General features: G+C 35.5%; 1 protein-coding gene across 1 annotated transcript; it reads left to right on the top strand.

Annotated features, from left to right (window-relative positions):
• The first annotated feature begins 821 nt into the window (after positions 1 to 821).
• LOC143270427 (vomeronasal type-2 receptor 116-like) lies at positions 822 to 16,203 on the top strand. The gene is made up of 7 exons (XM_076560353.1): positions 822 to 965; positions 2,228 to 2,391; positions 8,420 to 8,711; positions 9,078 to 9,881; positions 10,617 to 10,844; positions 11,958 to 12,081; positions 15,275 to 16,203. Exons 1-7 carry the CDS (start codon positions 822 to 824, stop codon positions 16,201 to 16,203), a joined length of 2,685 nt encoding a protein of 894 aa, XP_076416468.1.
• Positions 16,204 to 18,979: the final 2,776 nt, after the last annotated feature.

Here is an 18,979-nt window from a genome sequence, read left to right on the forward strand (position 1 = left end):
GAGGTTTTTGGAGTCCAGTGCTTATGGTGGGACACCTTGTGCAGCCTTGGTGTGGTGGGGAGGGGCTTGGACCTGCCTTAACTGAATAAACCAGGATTTGTTGACCACCCATGTGAGACCTTGCTTTGGACGTGTTAGGAATGAGGGGTGGGTTGGGAGGGAAGGCTGGAGGATGGGAGGAGGGAGAAAAGGGGGATCTGTGATTGGTATGCAAAATGAATAGAAAATTTCTTAATAATAGAAATTTAAAAAATAAAAAGTAATGTGAACTCAGATACAGCCTGACTCAAGGTCATTTTTCTGCATCTCAATTTTTATGATCTCTCTGATATCAATGTCCACTTTGTTCAATTTCCACATTTTTCTCCCCACTCTAATGATAAGGTAAGGTGTTTTGATTTCCATCATACTGACATATGAATTGTAAATTACACATACATGTGGCAGATCACAGAAGGGGATCATAAGGCCTAGTGATAATATGAAATCCCAAGTATCAGACAATAAAATAAAAATGAGAACAAATCTGTGGCAGTCACATAGAAGAACTGAACGGCTTGTTCTGAGTTACCAAGGAGACAGTTTGCTGAAAAGATTTGAACCAGCCCACCCATCTATACACAGTGCATTTTTCTGTTAATGCTGTAAAACGGAACCAAATATGAGAGTTTAACACATGAGAACTATATTCTCCGACTACCTGAAACACAGAAATTCAAGCTGAAGGTTTCCCTGGATCTGCTGATTCTCTGAACATCTAAATAAAAGTGACTAGGTTTCCCTGAGAGTCAGATCATGATGTCTCAGCAATTCTCGTTTCCATGTTCTCCATCTTGGCAATTGGTCTTTCCAGCCATATGAGGTCCAACAATAATGACCTTATCCACATTGATCACCTCATGAAATTACAAATTTTCAATCGAAAGTCATATGTATCAGTGTTTAGAGGCTTAACAGAGCCATCTGTGAGACAAAAATCTAGAGTCATATATAACCTTTGTCAAGATAATGAAACTGCAGGCCCCTGTGACAATCAGTAAATGTAATTGTTTTCAGAACTTGCTCTTTATTCACAGATAAATATTGAAGTGTGTGGGATTATTAGGTTAGAAGCTAGCAGCTATATTCAACTTAGCCACTAAGGTTGCATAAAGTAATGGAATGGAACCTATGTGAAGTTATGGCTAACATATTGTGTATATTTGCACACGTGAAATTAAATTTACAGTCATGGCACTTTCTACTCCTAAGTTAACTTCATTTAAAATATTAAGAAGGAACACTTTATACATGATGTATGGTGTATATAAGCTCTTGTTTGTTTATTTATTTATTTGGAGAGAATGGAAGGGGTATACTCAATACTTCACATTAAAGAAAACATAGTATCTGAATCTTTTCTCTGGATGTAGGGAATGATTGGGATTTTATATTAAAGAATGATTCATCATTGAAAAAACAAATAAAGCACAGTAAGTCTGAGTTCAAAAAGTAAACAAATCAAAATCTCACCATTGATTGAGCCATTTTTTGGAATTAGTGAATTCAGCCTATCAGTTTTCCAGTGTTGACACAGAGAACTTTTGAAGTATAGGGGGACATGGAAGAAATTTTGTTATGCAAACATGCAAGGTTTGCAGAAAAAGAGTTTTTAGATTCCCCCAGGTCATTAACATGATAGATTGGCATAGGGAATAATCAGTTTTAAAAAGCAGGATGTCCTACTGATTTTCATTGAACTATATCTGGTTGGGCCATTTTCCAGAATGTTTTCCTTCTCATCTCCTCCCTTGCAAGGTCTTTGCATCATCCCGAGTCACTGTCTCATGTAACTTTTGTGATAGAGTGCTCTTGCCAAGTCCATTCAAGTGGAGTCATCACTGGGGTCTTGCTGGTCTGTCTTCCTAGATGAAGTCATGGGGCCTGTGGAAAAAGAAGATCCCAAATGAGTTTTGAAACTTGTTTTTATCCTGAGTGCAGGGTCTCAGATGGGAAGTCTCAGGGAAGAAAATTGTCTACAATTCTCCATGGAATGTAAAAGAGGCTTGTCAAAAATATCTGTGATTAAAGTAATGATGTCAGTCACCAAAACCAGTACAAACTCTTGCACTCACAAATACTTGAGCTCTATAAGTAGCTGCTGAACACATTGGAATCTGTGTTACACTGTGGTAGACACTTGTATTTTATGATGTTCTCTTGGATTTTTCTTTTCTTGCTCCTGCAGGCTCTTGTTCCTTTTTACTCGTATGATGCTTTTCAGTGCGATTCCAAAGCACAACGTCCTTTACATAGTGATGGGAATGTGACGATTGCTGCACTTTTTTCACTTGTTAATTATTACTGCATGGATATATATGATTCTAGATGTGAAGAAGAAAAGGCAATACAGTAAGTGCTTTTAAAATGTATTCCTTTTCAGAATTCGGATTTCATTGTCTTCAACTAAGTTTGCATTCACATGAATTTAACTTTCATTTCCCATCCTGGCATTCCCTCTCCTGTATACACAGAACTCTTTTCCAGGTGTGTCTTCCTCCTGTTACCTTTTTCATCCCTCAAAGAAAGAAGAGTGTGTTTTACTTCATGTTATTTAGTAAAGTTGGTACTCTGAATGTCTCTACATTCCTCTGCCTTGCCTTTCGTTGTTCATGGCTTTCTCCACAGAGACAATGATTTTCAAAAGTTAACACATTGTTTTAGGCAGTTGTTAAAGTGTAGTTTTTTCCCTTTGAGAATATGTAATGCTATTAATTGCAGTGACTACAGAGTCTTCATATGATGATAGAGTGACAGGGACTGCCTTTGTTAGCTGCTGCTGTTTTGGAAGTCAGAATATGAGAACTTGGTTTTGGGACCTCATCTGTTAAAATGATTTCAAAATGAAATACAATTTTTGTGTATAATTCTGATTAGTAATCCTTTAGATTCTGTCAATCTTGTACCATACTCTCCATTTCATTCCAGTTTTTCTAATTATTTACATCTGGTAGGGTTGTGTTCTACAAGGCACATAGATATTGTTGGTGACCTCTGCTGGTTTTATCTTAGTTTGATGCCAGTTGGATTAGAGGCCATGGAAGACAATGGCAGTAGCACTGAGTGGACTCTGCTGGAGAGAATGTCTAAGCAGGATTCTTTGTGAAGGATGTGGGATTTGTTTTACTCCATGCAGACATTTCTGAAGCCATAGAATCCACTTATTAAGGTCTGAAATGGAGGAAGATGGCTTGTGTTCAATTTAGAACAAAACCCTGGAAAATGGAAATGCAGAAACAACGTATAGGGGAAGAGTCAGCAGATGGACAATTAAGAAAATAGATACACTTATGAAGTGCTGATACAATTGTGTTTTTGCTGAAACCTGGATGCAGTGCTAATTCATCAGTCCTGGGGATATAGAGCAGGAAAAATGATCAGGGAGGCAAAGTTGATAGATATAAGTATGCATTGACAGCTTAGTCTGAAATAGACACAGCAAATGTGGTGACAGAAATCCATTTGCAGGAATGTGCCTATGTTCCCTTATGTGGAATGTGGGTTTCTTTTGTATTTTCCTCTCACGCTTGGTTTTCCTCACATTTTGATTGTATGCACATAGGTATTTTCTTTCTCATAATCGTAACAAAAAGTACATGGAATGTGTGGCCAGGAATATATTCATCACATTAATATTTTTGTGTCTTAATTTCTAATTTTATTTTACTTTCATGCAGTCCTAATTTAAAAAAAAAAGTTATATATATATAGTTATACTAGGTATATATACATATTACAAGTAAGTATTTCCTTTCAGATTAATGTATATTAATTCATATGAGCAGGATAGCTAGTTTCCTTGTCAGGTAGATTTTTTAAATGTATTTTATGAGTGGACCACAATATCCTAAGAGACTTCAAACAGAGAATCTCTCTACTCATCTATGAGCATCATTTTTAACATTCACTTAAATGTAAAGCTTACATGACAAGTCAATATGGCATTTGAACAATGCAATTACAAGTAGATCTGTTGTGTTGAGAAACTGAAACATGCAACCTTCTCTCCCATCGGATGATCCCCCCTTGTTACTTAGCTTCTATGGGTCTGTTAATTGTAGTGTAGTTCTATTTGTAGCTAATATCCACTTATAAGTGAGTACATACCATGTTTGTGTTTCTGAGTCCGGGTTATCTCACCCAGGATGACCTTTTCTGGTTCCATCCATTTGCCACCAAATTTCATGACGTTATTTTTTTAAAAAGTGAGTAATACTTCATTGTGTTAATGTGCCACAATTTATTCATACACTCACCAGTTGAAAGGCATCTAGGTTCTTTTCTAGTTCATGGCTAGTACAAATAAAGCTGCTATGAACAGAGTTGGACAAAAACCATTTTGATATGTTAGAGCATCCTTTGGGTGTATTTTCCAGGAGTCGTAAATCTGGGCCTTGATCTACATCGATATTTAATTTCCTGAGAAACCAACATATTGATTTCCAAAGCTGCTGCACAAGTTTTCATTCCCACCATTATTGTAGGAGTGTTCCCCTAGTTCCACATTCTCACCAAAATGAACTGTCACTGGAATTTTTGATCTTAGCCATTTTGAAATGTGTAAGATGGAAGACCAGTGTTCTTTTTATTTGCATTTGCCTCATGTCTAAGGATGTTGAACATTACTTTAAGTGATTCTCGGCCATTTGAGATTCTTCTGTTGAGAACCTCTGTTTAGGTCCGTACCCCATTTTTTAATTGGATTATTTGGTTTCCTAATGTTTAGTTTCTTGATTTTAGTATATTTTGGATATCAGCCCTCTGTCAGATATGTAGTTGGTTAAGATCTTTTCCCATTCTGTAGACTGCAGTTTTGTGCTTTTGACAGTGTCCTTTCTCTTACAGAAGGTTTTCAGTTTCATGGAGAATATATTCCTTGATAGTTTGGACATCATAATGTTTCTAATTAGGTGCTTTCTTCCTAATAAATGTATTTCATGTTACAGGACAAAGATTTGCTTTGTGGCTATTCTAAAATTTCTCACAATTCCTTTCAAATAGGTTCATATTTCTTTTTGTGAAAATAAAAATATGAAGTTCAAGACTGATCAAAACTTTCCATTTTTAATTTCACTATTCATTTTTTTCTTGTATACCCACAGTCTACAAATATAAGTACTTCAATTCTTCTATTCCATTTACCTTCATTAATAATGTGATCTGCATGTCACTTAAAGTTCCCTAAAATATCAATGGATTAACCACCCATTTTTTCCAGTCTTTCATGTAATCCTTTTAAGTGAATTTCTAACATATTCTATCTCCTTTGATTTTTTAATGGAAATGATGTGAATTGAAAAACATTCAGAAATCCACAGTGGACATTTTGTTCTGTTTCTCCTTTGCTCATGTATCTTTGTTTTGCTCTACTGGAAACAATCAATGCTTAATATGTTATTTTATTTTTATGTGTACTTAATGATCAGTGATGTTAAAACTTTGTAGGTGCTAGCTGTATGAGTTTTTCTTTGGTACAAGATTAGTTCATGTCATTACCGATTTGCTGGTTGGAGGCTGTTTTACCTTGATTTAAAACTCCTTCAGTTATCTGAAAATATTTGACATTAGTCCATGAACTAAAGAACAAATGGAATGTGTTTTCTCCTATTATACAGTGTTTTGATTAAAGTTTTCTTTGTTGTAGGGAATAATATTTTGTAGTTCCATATTCATTTTGTGTGATCCCTTCTTTTCATATCTGAGGCTAATTTGTGTAACACTGGCATTCTCTTCAGTAAGTTCTTGCCTACATTAATGTCTTGACAATTATTAGCTGTGTATTCTCCTATCACATTCAGTGTTTCATGTTTTAAGGTAAGGACTGTGATTATTTTGAATTGATTCCTATACAAGTTGTAGGAAAATGGTTGCTTTTCACTCTACTGCCTGTTGATACCCAGCCTGTCAGCTGCCTTTGTTGTATAGGATCTTTGTCCTCAACTGTCCATTTTCCTCCTTGCCTAAAAAATGTTTGGCTGTACCATTGATGTGTAAATATAATTACAACTACCTAGAAGTACAAGCTTACCCCAGGATAGTGATTATCATCAAGAAATCTAACCATGTGTATTTGAAAGTCTGTTGGCAAACAGAAATCATTATTTGATATTGGTGTGCATTGAGATGTACAGATATTAGGGAAATTGTTTTGGAGGCTCATCAAATTTCCAAAATAGAAATAAAATGACATATGAAACAGTATTCCAATTCTGGCCTCCAGAAAACTCTACATTCAGTCATGGAGATTTTCTATATCTGTGAATAATATTCTTATCAATTTTTTGCTTTTAGTTATTGTTTGGTTTTGTAATTTAAAAACATTTTTAATCTTTTTTTTATTTAATTTTTCAGTATAAAATTAAATTTATTGCAATATGTTTACATAACTAGATACGCATTTCTACAAAATATTAACCATTTCTTCATGATGAGAAAATTTTCTTTTCTTTTCTAATACTTCAAATACATGTGTGTGTGTGTGTGTGTGTGTGTGTGTGTGTATGTTTCTTGAATTTGTGGATAAATATTATTATAGCATGAATACTTTAGTTTTCAAATTCTACAAATTTTTTTCATTTTACAAGGTTTGTTTTATTTTTATTCTACACATTAAGATTTATTTTATCTCTATTGTCAGTATTATTGTGTGTATTACTACTCAGTGGATTTTTTTTAACTTTTCACATTTGCATGTATATATATATATATAGTACTTTGAATACATGACGTAGAGGATAAAGGTAAGTCCCAGGATTAGAAATTTCAAAGCCACATATCATGATATATATTCTGGAATCCAGGAGATGTAATTCCAGTGAAAGAATGGACTTGGTAGTGAGGTGGTAGCAAGCAGACAGAAATCAAAGTTTCCTTCTCTCGTGTCCTTATATAGGCTTCCATCATATATGAACTGCATTAAATGTGTGTCTTCCTCCCTAAAGTTCCAGATTACATACGTGTCTTAAATAACTGGATTAAAAGACTGTTTCGCTACCTCTAAGGTTCAGATTATACATAGTGATGTAGATAACCAAAGTTAGCCATTGCAGCTCCACCCTTTGCCAAATGAATACACAATGATAACTCCTTTTGGTGTGATTAGTATCCAAATGAACAGACCACGAGACATAGGAGGTTTATCAAATACATTTCCTATGTACTGTGAGAATATTCTATCAATGGGGAGACCTTAAGTAAAATCTGTCTCTTCTCTCTCAATGACACCAAGTTTCCTTCTCACCAATGTTCTCCATAGAGAACCCATGAATTCATGAGGGATACTTACAGAAAATAAATAAGGTATTTCTGATGAGAGCGTGATGAAACAGAGTTAGTCACTGTGGGACTGTGACACAGTGGCCACCATTTTGGACTGTCCAAAGTGGTCACATGTACCAAGATGGTGTAGAAGTCACATGACATATGCATTCTTTATCATACCATTAGCAATGTTAGTAGCCAAGTTATATAGTTGCTCCCATTTAATGAAGATCCTCAAGTCATGTGTTCAATAAACCAGGTCATATTTTCTTTTCAAAATGAACTCAGCTTCAGAGTAATATAATTTCATCTATTATCAGGGCTTTCAAAGATGTTGTGTAATTCACTTTGTGTGGGAGGTAAGAACATAGTGAAAGAATAAAGAAAGAGGCAGGCAACAGAGGAAAATAAAACAAGTAGCACAAAGTACCCAAGAGGATTTAAGTCATGACTGTAGGCTGTTAAAATACAGGAAACTCAATACATTCAAACTCATGCACATTCTGTTCTTCATTATATGGCTCTTAGAAAGGAGAGGGGAGATGGCAATGGGAGAAGGAAGAGATGTGCGTGGGTGTGGGAAGCTATAACCCCTGCCAGGTTCATATCCAAGATTGCTTGGGGTTGATGCATGTGACACAGGCAGACATCCCCATAAGCATCATTGATCTTTAATCAGAACAACTGAAAGGCTGCAGTCTCCATCTATATACAGACAGAGTGAATGTGGTGTGGAAGCCTTGAAGTTTTTTTTGTACAGAACAGGGGAACCTTAAAGGATGTAAGTGTCCCTTTCCTGGTTATTTCACTAAAGCATCAAAGAATTATGTTTGTGTTTTCCCATACTAGAGATTCCAAGGTTTATATCAGTCCAGGTTAATGTTCCAGGCCATAAATTTTAGATACACCTGAGGCTTTTAGTTAATTAAAACATCACTAACCATATATACCATGACATTAAAACTATAACCATTAAATTGATGACAGAAAATTGTTTGTAGATATATAATAGTGACAGTATAAAGGCCATTGTTACTATATCATGAGGATGTGGCCCAACATCTTACCAAAAGATATGATGTGAGTCCCCATCATAAGTATTGGCAATCTTTCTCTCCAGGTTCAAATTGAGGAGCTACCAGTTTACTTTGGCCTTCATATTTGCCATTGAGGAGATCAACAGGAACACTCATATCCTACCCAACACATCTCTAGGATTTGAGCTATATAATGTAATAAACAATCACCTGGATATTATGCGGGAAACTTTACTTTTCCTCATAGGAATGAGAATAAATATCCCCAATTACACATGTAGAAGGGAGAACAAACCTGCTGCCTTACTTACAGGAACATCATGGGAAATGTCTATACAAATTGGGAGACTACTGAATCTTTACAAATATCCACAGGTGAGGGACATGGCTGTGAGACAACAAGAAACTCATATTAAACTGGAGACATTTCAGGTGTTTTCAAATGTGAAGAAGTAAGCCTGTGGCTTTCATCTATTGGAGAATAAATCAGGCATTTGTTTATATGTCCTTATATACTTTGCTTACGAGAGAGAAGAGAAAGAGGGTGGAGCTTATAGTCAGTGTTTAGAAAACTCTGTTTCTTGTGACAAATTCTTCATAAATGTCTTCAGAGAAAGGATGGGAGTTTAAAATACCATGAGCATAAGTTAGTTTATACCAATCCAAAGTGTCACCTCAGGTTTAAGACTGTATTCTATGTCAATCTTTTCACTCTTGTTTCCTATTTGAAATTTTCTTTAGATTACTTTTGGGCGATTTGACACTATCCTAAGTGACAGAGGCCAATTTTCTTCTCTCTACCAGACAGCACCCAGGGACACATTTCTGTCACATGGCATTGTGATTTTGATGGTTCATTTCAGCTGGACCTGGGTGGGACTGGTTCTCATAGATGACCACAATGCAGCTGAGATTCTATCCAACTTGAGAGGAGAGATGGATAGAAACAGAGTGTGTATAGCTTTTGTAGAAATGATTCCATTCAACTGGATGAACTCTGACTTTAAATCCAGAACAATGCATCCACAGATCCTGAAATCATCTGCAAATGTGGTTATCATTTATGATGTCACTAAATCTTTATATGCTATAATAATATATATAAGTATACATTCAAGTGCTTGGAAAGTCTGGATCATAAAGTCACAATGGGATGTAACTACTGATGTTCCTTATTTCATATTTGATCCATTCCATGGTAGTCTCATTTTTGCACATCCCCATGCTGAGATTCCTGATTTTAGGAAGTTTATCCAGACATACAAGCCTTCCAAATATCCAGGAGATCATATCCTTGCTCTTCTTTGGAACACATATTTCAATTGCTCTTTTTCTGGACCTGATTGTAAAAGTTTGGTTAACTGTCTACCCAATGCTTCTTTGGAAATGTTGCCTGGAAATGCTTTGGAAATGGACATGAGTGAAGAGAGTTACAATGTATATAATTCTGTATATGCTGTGGCTCACAGTCTCCATGAGATGACTGTCAAACAAGTAGAAATCCACCATCATAGCAATGGGGCGGTAAATACCTATCCTTGGGAGGTAATTTCTCTTCCTGTATATTTTATACATAGCCCTGTGACATAGGGAGGTTTCTAAGGAACACACTACATGATTGTATACAGTGGCAGGTTTTATACAAAAAAGCACCTGAGAGACTGTATAAAATTTATTATCTAGAAGTCTTTGTGGACTCGTGTGTTATTGTTCACGATTAACGGGTGGTAATAAGAATATAAATGTATGTATCTCATCATTTAGTTTGTGTTACAATTAACATCAGAATCTTGCTATCCTCAATTGAAACCCCATTAATTTAAGCATATTTCAGAACAGAAATAGGAGAATTAGATCCTAAAATGTCAAATGCTATTACATCCTTAAAGTTTAAATTCTGAATCTATGTGTGAAAGTCTTAACTGACCATTTTATTACATTTTGGAATTAAACACCCCAAATTACACCTTGAAACTTTGAGTAGATTACTTAAATATTTGAATTTCAAGGTTTTGGTATTTGCATGAATCAACATTCATGGAGTAAATATTTTTGTTTGTCTACTTCTTATTGTATAAGTGTGTGTGAATTCTTTCTTTTGAAATAACAGTCTAGAAACATGATATATTCATTTTAATTCTTCATCCATTAAAATGTTGATAGCTTGGTATAGCTTGCAATTAATGTCAGGGATTTGGGTCACTGAGACCTATACCTTCATTGGATTCTGTTGAGCCTTTGTGGGAATAAATTAATCATAAAGTTCTGCATTTCTTCTAGGTACACCCGTATCTCAAGAATATCCATTTCAAAAATGGTGCTGAAAAACTTATGGTTTTGGATTCACAAAGGAGATTAGATGCAGAATATGATATTCTCAACCTCTGGAATTTTCCAGATGGTCTCAGACAAAAGATAAAAGTTGGAACATTTTCTCCAAATGCTCCACAGGGCCAAGAACTGTTTCTCTCTGACCATATGATACAGTGGGGTATAAGATTTCCAGAGGTGGGCTGGATCTTATCTCATTTTTTTGATCCTTATGTCAATAGAGATTTGTTTGTGGATGTAAGATTGTTGGTTCCTTACTGAATGCCCATCTGTATGCCCCAAACTACTGTCATTTGAGAAAGTTTTTGTTGCCTTATACAACATGTGATTGATTGTTTTTCCATACTTTTATCTTTGGACACATTTCCCAATAATAAATACAGTGTCTATTTATTAAGTTTTCTTTCCTGACCTGAAACCACCTGTCATGAGTAGTAATTTGACTCCCAGATTAGGAAATATCAGGACATGATCATTTTGCTTTCAGGCATCTGGCAATGCACTGTAGCATGGAGGGCTCATGTACATGGGTTAATTACTTATCTTCCTGATGAAAAAAGAAACAATTTGTCAAACAACCAAAAAAAAAAACAAAAAACAAAAAATGAATAGGCTGACATTACTTAAAACAAATGACTTATATAGTTCACACTTGGTGTGAGCAGTTCATAATGATTCAGGCAATCATGTTGGCAGGAATGTGAGAAAGTGAGTCATGTTGTATCTTCAGTCAGAAAGTAGAGAGATGTGAACACTCTCTTCTCATACTTTTTTCATTTTTTTCTGTCCTTAACTACATCCAATGAAATGGAATACCTAATTATTGAATATGTCTTCCCACTTCAAATACCTTAATGTAGATCATCTCTCAAAGAAAGTCACAGAGAGAAGTTTATATACTAACTCTGAGTCCTGTCTAGTAAACAAATGTGAATTAAGCATGACTTGGGAAACAATGATACTCTCACTCGAGCAGTCATGAAGTATACAACAAGAAGAGGATGGCATTACAGTTGCCCATTGAAACGTGTACTCAGTTAGCAAACTTCTTATTTTGCCCAACCTCTTATATTTTCACAATTGTTCAGATTTCTATTATCTCTAGACCATTATTTAAACACATTGATCTTCATGTATATACTATATTGAAATTAGAAGCATCAAAACAAGAATGTGCAAAGAATAATTATAAAAACTTGCCATTTCATTGTCCAATATTAAGAAATAATATTTTTTTTGTTTTAAAAGTATACACTCCTGAGTATTTCCTTTTCACTATTTAATTCCCAGCTTCCTCACTCTGTGTGCAGTGAGAGCTGTGTTCCTGGATTTAGGAAATCCCCCCAGGAGGGCAAGGCTGCCTGCTGCTATGATTGTACTCATTGTCCAGACAATGAGATTTCCAATGAGACAGGTAAGTGTCAGTCTAACTGGTGTATTCCCCACCTCTCCACAGTGTTCTGCAATTTCTAAGCTGATAAGTTCTGGGAAGGAAAAGTAAAGATAAGTCCTGTGGTTTTTTCACATATAAGTAAAAATAATTTGGTTCATATTATCATCATTTTAAAACATTTTATTTTTCGAGACAGGGTTTCTCTGTGTAGCTTTGTGCCTTTACTGGAACTCGCTTTGTAGAGCAAGCTGGCCTTGAACTCACAGAGATCTGCCTGCCTCTGCCTCCGGAGTGCTGGGATTAAAGGCATGCGCCACCACATTTTAAATGGTGCTCGGCCCATTGAATCTCATACTTGATTCATATATTTAATACACTGGAGCCATTGTTCCTTTCTGAGAACAAATTTACCAGTCACAGAATAGTCTGCTTTATTTCACCATGGCATTTAGCACACACACACACACACACACACACACACACACACACACACACACACGGACACACACACACACACACGCACACACGCACACAAGCACACATGCACACACATGCATAGGCACACACATATGCACACACAAACACACACATTATAAATACTGAATTTTCTTGCATTTCAAAGCATATGTAGTTCATGATTGGCAGATATTTAAGGATTGGTCCCTTATGCCACTCATTGCATAATTTCAGTCATGGTTCTAGGTTTAAAAGATGTGATCAGAAAGATCATATTTGATTTACCTGTGGACATGTTTTAATATATGGTTTTAGATTCTTTTTCTTTTTGTTTTATCTGTGAGTGTTTTGCCTGCATGCATGTATGTGTACATGTACATGCTTAGTGCATATGAAAGTTAGAAGAGGGTTTCAGAACTCCTGGAGGTGAAGGCACAGATAACATTGATATTTTTGTGGGCACTTGCAACTGAAACTAGGTCCTCCTTAAGAGAAATAGTATCCTGAACCACAGATCCATTTATCTACCTTCATCTTTTTGATTTGTAGTATAAATAACTTTCAACATTCCCTTAAAGGGTATCTTTCTTCCCCTTTTGCCTCCATCCTCCATCCATATAAGTACCAAAACTTCAAGCTCCTTAACTTCCATGGAGTGGGCTGTGCTTCAGTAACATAGATATTTAATATCTAAAACTTGTCATGGACCAGAATATAACCACTAGGGAAGTATGTCAATAACCTATTATGATAATCTTTTACTGAACACAATTATCTTAAATCAATAGTTGCTATGTATCAGGAATTTGAATCTAGATTTGTATAACTTCTGTGTTAATTTGATTAACATAAGCTAAATAATGTAATAAGTACTCACTGATTCATTGTATACAATTGATTCTATTTTAAACAAGTTAATGGAAGCATTATTAAACATAGAGGTATTTTATGGGTATGATGGTAAATTATGGGATGATGTCTTGTGACAACTAGGTGAAATGGCACATCATGACTTCTGTAATGATACTGTTGTGAATAAGTGATGCATAAATGCAAACCTTTGGTCTTTTAACAAGGCAGGACACTAACTTGAAGGACCCTCTTTTCCAGGAATAGGTGGACAAAGTAGAGGAACTTTATGTCAGAATATATCCAAAGACAAGAAAATAGGCATGAGACAATTGAGAACACTGAATGTTCAAAGCACACACAAACACAATGTTGAATATGGAGAGGAAATTAATGAGGATTCTTCAACATTAATGTCTAGTGAGAATTTTTCATATATTAATTGGAATACTTTGAGTAACAATGTTTTTCCTGAATACACAGATGTTTTAACTTTATTTTATAAAGATAGAAACTTACAAATTATTTGGTGGCTTTAATTTGCCAAATTTAAACCATTGATAATGAAACTGACTATACAGATCATCAAAGACTTAATGTGCGTATAGGTACTCTGTGTACATTAGGGCCATGGTAAGTTCATGAACATGCTAATTTTATTCATTGGAGAAAACTAAAAACATCAATATCAAATCCTAGATGTTTGTAGTTTAAGTAGATACTTTAAATTATTACAAGTAAGAAAGAATAATATACAACATAAATGCTAAATATTTCAACATAATGAATCCAAAACCTCAAATCCTATAGAGTGATGTGTATCTATATTTTAAAAATCATATTTAAAACTTTATTTAATGTGTATCATGACTTATGTACCCTGTGCATTTACAAAATAATATGTGGAGTTGCACAGATGAATCATTCATCATTTGTTAGAAACCAATATAAATAAACACATGGAATATAGTAGAGACACATTGCCTTGGGAGTGTGAGTACAACAGGAAGGCACATCTGGAAGAAACAAATAAAATGCTGGTAATGGAGTAAAGGATGCTACAGACTCTAGCAAAAAGTTGAATTCAATAGATTTTTAATTAGAATTTTCAACACCAATTAAGTTGCAAATTTCACTTTGCAAGAATATCAAGTATTTTAATTGAAGTATGAAATGGAAATATTTTAATGAAAATATGTAATAAATAGATTGACATTTATATCTTGAATTCAAGATAAAACATACAAATTATAAATGATAAAGTATCACAGAACTTATCCTATGATCAACTAAGACTAAACCCAGAGTTTCATATCTACCTGTTCAACAGATATTTTCTCCCTGGGAATGATTAAACAGATTCACAAGGGGATTTTTTCCATCTTTCAAGAATCTAATAATTCTCATTCCCACAAGAATTATCAGAGAATGAACAGTTTGAAGAATTCAATAAATTCAATGTAAATAGATAAGTTTTGATATTAGGACTGAGAAAAACATTGAAAGAAAGACATAGCAAAGCATGTAATTTTTACTTAACTCACATGAAAAAGTCACATAAGGGAATACAGAAAGAGGTGATTATAGGATCAAGTTAGGTTTATGTAATTTAATTCAATAATTTAAGACAATATAAAGAAAAAATACAAATTATCACTTAATTGAAAACATATTTAAATATAACAGTGAAAATTACAGACTTGTCAGTATCGATGTGGAATGGTTGATTAGATATCATTTGGTAATCACCACTATTGAATGGTAATCATCACTATTGAATGCTTGTTTAGTTTAGTCTCAAACATGGAAAGTAAATGTGGGCAACTGCCAGCGAGCTGGTACTGGGAAGTGGCTTGAGATCAAATGAGAACCTGTGCAGAGACTCACAATAACTTTAATTCCTCAGTAGATGTGGATCATTGTATGAGGTGTCCAGAAAGTCAATATGCAAACACAGAGCAGAATAAATGCCTCCAGAAAGCAGTGACTTTTTTGTCTTATGAAGACCCTTTGGGGATGACACTCACCTACTTGGCCCTGGGCTTCTCTACCCTAACGACTGGTGTTCTTGGTGTCTTTCTAAAGTACCACCACACTCCCATTGTCAAGGCCAACAATCAGACTCTCTCTTACATCCTGCTCATCACTCTGATCTTCTGCTTTCTCTGTCCATTGCTCTTCATTGGCCATCCCAATACAGCAACCTGTATCCTGCAGCAATACACATTTGCAGTTTTATTCACAGTGGCTCACTCCACAGTCTTGGCTAAAACTGTTACTGTGGTTCTGGCTTTCAAGATCACATTGCCAGGGAGACTGATAAGGTGGATAATGATATCAAGGGCTACTAATCTTATCATTCCTGTCTGCACTCTTATCCAACTTGTGCTGTGTGGAATTTGGGTGAGCACCTCTCCTCCATTTATTGACTCAGATGCTTACTCTGAACATGGACACATAATTATTCTATGCAACAAGGGCTCCACCATTGCCTTTCATTCTGTCCTGGCTTACCTCTGCTCCATGGCACTTGGGAGCTACACTATGGCTTACCTGTCCAGGAACCTGCCTGACACATTCAATGAAGCCAAGTTCATCAGTTTCAGCATGTTGGTGTTCTTCAGTGTGTGGGTCACCTTCCTTCCTGTCTACCACAGCACCAAGGGGAAAATCACTGTGGCCATGGAAGTCTTCTCTATTTTGGCTTCCAGTGCAGGTCTTCTAGGTTGCATCTTTGTCCCCAAGTGCCATGTTATTTTGTTCAGATCACATAGAAATGTGCTTCATCATGTTAGGAACAAAGGACATTTTAAAGGAAAAGTCAATTTTCCAGCATAGTCCATGTTTTTATTAATTATACAGAAGTCTTCCATCTTGTCTACCACCAAAGTTATAGTTGTCACAGATAAAATAGTGATTTAAAATTTTATATGTATTGATTTCTTTTATTGATGATCCAATTTTCTTCTCTCAATTCTAATATTATTTACAAATTTTTCTACATTAGAAAGTTGAATTCATAAGAAAATATTGTGTTCTCTATATTAAATAAGAGATGAATGAGATGTGTATGTATTTTTCACCTCTTCAACACTGCATTGCTTTAACATTATAACATTACATGATTTCATATATTTCTATGTGGTTTTTTTTGCTCTTGATATGTTTCCTGGATTCATCAAGCTTACAGTTCATGTATGCTGTTTCTTTGAAGAAAAGGACATATTAAAAAATTAATACAATTTTGACAGGAAGGAATTACTCTCTTTATTAATTGCATAATGAGCTATGTATTTGAGTAGAACAGAGACCAATATATTTTTTAATTGTAGGCTAATGTCATATTTCAGTTAATCCAGTACTTACCCAAGAAATCAATTACATAAAGTTTATGTTAAATATACAAACATTGTTCAACTCTCTGCTGTAACTTGTTCTGTACAACCTGTCCTCACATCTAATTTGACACACATACCTAAAGATTTTCTGTACTCAACCCTTCACAGTTCATCAATTTTCATAAGCTTCCCTATATTCTTTCAGCTGAAACTCTGTATTGTGTGACTACTGCACATTTATGAGGACCCATTCCTCTACATTTTATCAACATGTCATAACTGACAAATAATTCTTTGGGAACAACGTTTATGACTCTTCTTATTCCAGGTCTAATGTATATTTGTATAAAGTGAAAGACATCACATGCTGTATGACTTGTATCTTGTCATTTATCAGTAATCAGTCATTTATAGTTTATAAGATGTAAAATTTCAAGAAAAAAATGGAGTTTAAATAATGTGAATCACTATATTTAAGTTGCAAACAAACCAGATTGCATCATTGAAAACTTGTTCATCAGGGTAACATTTTTTTTTTCTGAGACAGGGTTTCTGTATGTAGTTTTGTGCCTTTCCTGTGACTCACTTGGTAGCCCAGGCTGGCCTCAAACTCACAGAGATCCACTTGGCTCTGCCTCGCAAGTGCTGGGATTAAAGGCATGTGTTACCACCGACGGGCCTCTTTTTTCGAATGGGTAACTTTTTTTTTTTTTTGGTTTTTCGAGACAGGGTTTCTCTGTGTAGCTTTGCGCCTTTCCTGGAACTCACTTGGTAGCCCAGGGTGGCCTCCAACTCACAGAGATCCGCCTGGCTCTGCCTCCCGAGTGCTGGGATTAAAGGCGTGCGCCACCACCACCCGGCTGAATGGGTAACTTTTAAAAACATATTTTGGCCTTCGGTGGTGGTGCATGCCTTTAATCCCAGCACCCATTGATATTAAGAGATATTAATGACCAGTGATTGTTCATCCCTGTTTTTTGGTGGTAGTGTGTGTGTACTTCTCTTCTTTGGGGTTTACAGGCTTTATCTATTGCCTGTGTTTTCTAGTGTGTATCTGACTTCCTTCGGTTGAAATTTTCCTTTTAGTGCTTTCTGTAGGGCTGGGTTTGTGGATATGTATTGTTTAAATCTGGCTTTGTCTTGGAATATCTTGTTCCTTCTGTCTATGATGATTGAAAGTTTTGCTGGGTACATTAGTCTGGGCTGACATCCATGGTCTCTTAGTGTCTGCATTACATCTGTCCAGGTCCTTCTGGCTTTCAAAGTCTCCATTGAGAAATCGGGTGTTATTCTGATGGGTTTGCCTTTAAAAGTCACTTAGCTTTTTTCCTTTGCTGTGCTTAATATTCTTTTTTATTCTGTACATTTAGTTGTTTAATTATTATGTGTCGAGGGGACTTTTTTGGGGGGTCTAGTCTGTTTGGTATTCTATAGGCTTCTTGATCTTCATAGGCATTTCCTTCTTTAAGTTGGGAAAGTTTTCTTCTATGATTTTGTTGAATATATTTTCTGTGCCTTTGAGTTGGTATTCTTCACCTTCTTATATCCCTATAATTCATAGGTTTGGTCTTTTCATGGTGTCCCAAATTTCTTGGTCATTTTGGTTCATGACTTTATTGGCTTTAGTGTTTTCTTTGACTGATGAAACTATTTCTTCTACTGTATCTTCAATGCCAGAGATCCTCTCTTCCATCTCTTGCATTCTGTTGGTTATACTTGCACCTGAAGTTCCTGATCTTTTATTCAGTTTTTCTATTTCCAGCATTCCCTCTGTTTTTGTCTTCTTTATTCTTTCTATTTCCCTTTTCAGGTCTTGGACTGTTTCCTTTATTTGTTTCATTGCTTTTTCATGATTTTCTTTCAGTAATTTATTGTTTTCTTCCAGTACTTTTTGTTTTCTTCCAGGACTTTATTGTTTTCTTCTAATTTGTTTGCCCTTTCCTCTAGTTGTTTACAGTGTTCTTCCCATTTTTTTTGACTTTTCCTCTACACAAGCCTCTACCTTCTTCATGATGTTATTCATAAGGCTGTTTTCTTCTGCTACTTCCAATTTTTGATGTTCAGGTCTTGGTGTTGGAGGCGTGCTAGGTTCTGGTGATGCTGTATTGCTCTTCATTTTGTTGTGTGTACTTCTGCCTTGAAGTCTGCCCATCTCTTTGTGGTTCATTCTTGATCTTATCAGTGCACCTGGTTCAGACAGAGCTGACGGATTCAGGAAATCTCTCTTTCTTGTCCAGATGGGAGCTCTCTTGTCCAAATGGAAACTTCGAGGCACG

Source organism: Peromyscus maniculatus, chromosome 23 (assembly GCF_049852395.1).
Source record: "Peromyscus maniculatus bairdii isolate BWxNUB_F1_BW_parent chromosome 23, HU_Pman_BW_mat_3.1, whole genome shotgun sequence".
Taxonomy (NCBI): Eukaryota; Metazoa; Chordata; class Mammalia; order Rodentia; family Cricetidae; genus Peromyscus; species Peromyscus maniculatus.